Consider the following 3914-nt stretch of genomic DNA (forward strand, 5'->3'; position numbering starts at 1 on the left):
ATCATGTAATATTTTGAAGATGGGAGTGGTAAGATTCCTCATCATAAATATAGCTAATTTCGTAAATACCTTTATCGGATTTAATTGGAGAATTTCATCTGCGATGAGTCGCAAGTCAGAATCGTCAGATCTGCGGGAGAGAATGCGACGAGAGAGAAAGCTGTTCGACAAGAGGATCTGCGATGAGAAAGATCTTCGACGAGAGAGCTGAAACCGAAGGCAACCTTCGAGCGACTGAGATGCGACCACAGAGAGATGCGACACCATCGCTGTAACTAAATCTCAGATCCGATATCCAGTCGTTCTCATCCTCTTCTATTGAGCGAGCAACCCCAAACTAGAGCTGTTCAAGTATCTCAGGCAGTTGTCTCTTTCGCGAAATTCTCAGGCCCAATCCGGCGTAACCTCGTATGCGTGAACAACAATGAGGAACTTTTTGTAGGTATGTCGTTTCCCGTTCTCTCTCTCTTACCCACTCACTCACTCATTCGTTCTTTGAATTTGTCGCTCATTGAATTTGTGATTCATTGTTGTCGATTCGATTCAGAAATTGAGCTCTAATATGCAGTTTTATTTGAAATTTTAAGGATTAATTGAAACTTCTTTAATATCGATAGCATTGGTTTGAACATCATTTCCTGGAAACTAGGTTTGTGATACTGCAGATGCAATGGGTGGGAATACATACAGAATATTGATGGTGTCTGATTTTTTCTACCCCAACTTTGGTGGTGTGGAGAATCACATTTATTATCTATCACAATGCTTGCTTAAGCTTGGTCACCGCGTGGTGGTCCTGACTCATGCTTACGGAAACCGCAGCGGGGTTCGATATATGACTGGTGGTTTGAAAGTTTACTATATTCCTTGGAGGCCATTCCTGATGCAGAACACATTACCCACATTTTATGGAACGCTTCCAATAATAAGGACGATTCTCATTAGAGAAAAGATATCTTTGGTTCATGGGCATCAGGCCTTTTCAACTCTTTGCCATGAAGCTTTGATGCATGCACGCACCATGGGATATAAAGTTGTGTTTACTGATCACTCGCTCTACGGGTTTGCTGATGTCGGAAGCATTCACATGAATAAGGTACTGCAGTTCACATTGGCAGGTGTTAATCAGGCTATATGTGTTTCCCATACAAGTAAGGAAAACACAGTCTTGAGATCAGGTTTGCCCCCACAAAAGGTATTTGTAATACCAAACGCTGTGGATACAGCTATGTTTAAGCCTGCAACACATAGGCTCAACTATGACAAAATCATTATAGTTGTTGTAAGTAGGTTGGTTTACCGGAAGGGTGCAGATTTACTTGTTGAAGTCATTCCTGAAGTTTGCCGCTTGTGCCCAAATGTTCACTTTATCATTGGAGGAGAGGGACCAAAACGAGTACGATTGGAAGAAATGAGGGAAAAACACTCGCTGCAGGATCGTGTTGAAATGTTGGGAGCTGTTCCTCATGCGCAAGTGCAGTCTGTCCTAATTTCTGGTCACATATTCTTAAATAGTTCTCTGACGGAAGCATTTTGTATTGCCATATTGGAGGCTGCCAGTTGTGGATTGCTTACTGTTAGTACACGAGTCGGAGGTGTCCCAGAGGTTTTACCTGATGACATGGTTGTCTTAGCAGAACCAGTGCCAAGTAGCATGGTAAGAGCAATCAAGAAGGCAATACACATGCTCCCCAGTATTGACCCACAAGAGATGCACATTCGTATGAAAGAGTTATACAGTTGGCATGATGTTGCTAGAAGAACAGAGGTGGTATATGACCGTGCATTGAAATGCTCTGATGAGAATCTTCTGGAGCGTCTCTCACGGTACCTCACATGTGGTGCATGGGCAGGGAAACTTTTCTGCTTGGTAATGATCATTGATTTCTTGCTATGGCATTTATTGAAACTATGGCAGCCAGCAGAGGATATAGAGGAGGTTCCTGATATCAAACACCCTTATTTTAACAAGACGAAGGTATCTCTGGGGATGAATGTTGATGACTAGCAGATTGCTGTTGTTGGAGTAGTTGCCTAGCTTTTTCCAGCCAGATCTATCTGATAAACAGTTTTATTCTCTACTGGGCAAGTGTTCATCATTTTTTGTTTGGTAAGTTATTCTTTGTCTCCCTCTTGGGCTTTATATTCCATGAATTTTTATCTGTTAATTGATTTCCTATACTATATTTTTTTCTATCATTGCAGGGTATTGGTATATTGCTTGATGGATATTTGATGCTGCTGCTGGTAAAGACACAGACACTTGCTTTCTCTCTCTTGATAGCTGAGATGTTCTTGTGATCCTAATCTTGTCTTTTTTCTGGAACACTTTATATTGACTGGGGTGATGAGATTGTACCCTGGCTTGTAATGGTTTGAGGATATGACTAAACCGCAGTGTATCCTCTTTTTGATGAATGAATGTTTCTGTTGTTTGTAAGTCACTAAGAATAGAACTAAAGACATTTGTTCCATATTACTGAAGTTTATATACAAATCTAACATGCATGTTCCAATCACTACTTGGGGCTTTCTCTTCCATTTCATTAGTTACCTTGACAAGCTGCCATATTTTGAGACACACCTGCATGACCTAACTCATTATACTAACCTTGCTTTATTTCTTTGTTTTGCTTTCATTAGCTTCAGCTGCAACTTTCTCTTAGGTGTATTCTAACACTAAAAGTGATATTCGATTGTGGTGCTATGATCTTTATGGTCACTGTTGCTTGGTTTCAGTGTTGAATTTGTGCATTGAAAAAAATGTTGTAGATGGCTCACCAGAGTATCTATAATTGCCATGTTTGTGTATGCTCATCAGTATGCTTGGGCTGGCACTCATCCTTCTTATTGCTCGTAATATGTAAAAGCTCTTGTCAATTCCTTAGGTGACAATTCTCTTAACCACAACGATTTTATTTACTGGGTTTATAGGACAATAAACACAGTAAGACTGTATGCACCATGACACTAACTGTGCAAGGAATGAAAGATTTTGAAAATGAAACCATATGCATTGATATTTTTCCCATTTGTTAATTTACTGTCAAGGAGGGTGTGGAGTAAACAGCATCAGATTTCAAAACACTGCAATGTGTAGTGTCAAAGACCCAATGCACAAGGTTTCCCCATAGCAGGGTCTGGTTGGGATCATTATGTATTCAGCGTTACCCCTAATTTCACATAGGAACTGTTTCCAAAACTTGAATCCATGACCATCGCACCAACCACAAATCCAATGGTACAGTCAATACTACTCCGATGAAAGTTTATATGTGCAAGGAAAATGGTGAGGACTTTATTGTGGCTACTTGAGGCATGCCATTCGATCCTAATAATCTGACTTCCATGGACCCAGCGAACTAGTCATGCCGAAGGCCTGAAAACCCTCGTCAAAACCCAAAATAAAATGAAATAAGGTACAGACTGCACCTACCTCTTCTTCCTGGATCATTTTCTTTATTTCTGTCCTTGGTCTTTGCTATTGTTGGTTCTGTAACATTCCCGTAATTGGTTCTATGCTTACCTTCTGTTGTGAGTGCTGGTCTCTCTTGTTCTTGCTTTTGGTTTCTCTTTAGTTTTGCAACTTTGTTCAGTTCTAATATATTAGTGTTCTCTGGTTTTTGGTGTTTGGTTGTGGTGGCGTGGTCTTTTTGCTCCTGTCTAGAAAGTTTTAGAGTTAAAGGGGTGTTCTTTCTGGTACTTGACCATGAAGATTTGTTCTTGGAATGTCAGAGGTGTTAATGGCAAGTTTACCCGCCAGAGGGGTTCAAGGATCATAATTTTTTTTAACCCTGATGTGTTTTTTCTATGTGAATGAAATTCTTAAGCCATGATGAGCTATTTCTGAATCATTCAAGCTTTATGGGGGTTTATCTTTGTTGGCCTTTGTGAATTGTTTGGGCATTAAAGGT

The 3914-nt window shown here is 40.2% G+C and overlaps 1 protein-coding gene across 1 annotated transcript; it reads left to right on the forward strand.

The window, feature by feature from the left end:
• On the forward strand, window positions 1-3914 carry LOC149008356 (phosphatidylinositol N-acetylglucosaminyltransferase subunit A-like). Its single transcript, XM_089166759.1, has 3 exons — window positions 1-442; window positions 650-2110; window positions 2206-3914. Exon 2 carries the CDS (start codon window positions 671-673, stop codon window positions 2006-2008), a length of 1338 nt encoding a protein of 445 aa, XP_089022885.1. The 5' UTR covers window positions 1-442; window positions 650-670; the 3' UTR covers window positions 2009-2110; window positions 2206-3914.

The sequence above is a fragment of the Hakea prostrata genome, chromosome 8, assembly GCF_041222555.1.
Source record: "Hakea prostrata isolate BN-2017 chromosome 8, UWA_Hpros_2, whole genome shotgun sequence".
In the NCBI taxonomy this organism is placed as follows: Eukaryota; Viridiplantae; Streptophyta; class Magnoliopsida; order Proteales; family Proteaceae; genus Hakea; species Hakea prostrata.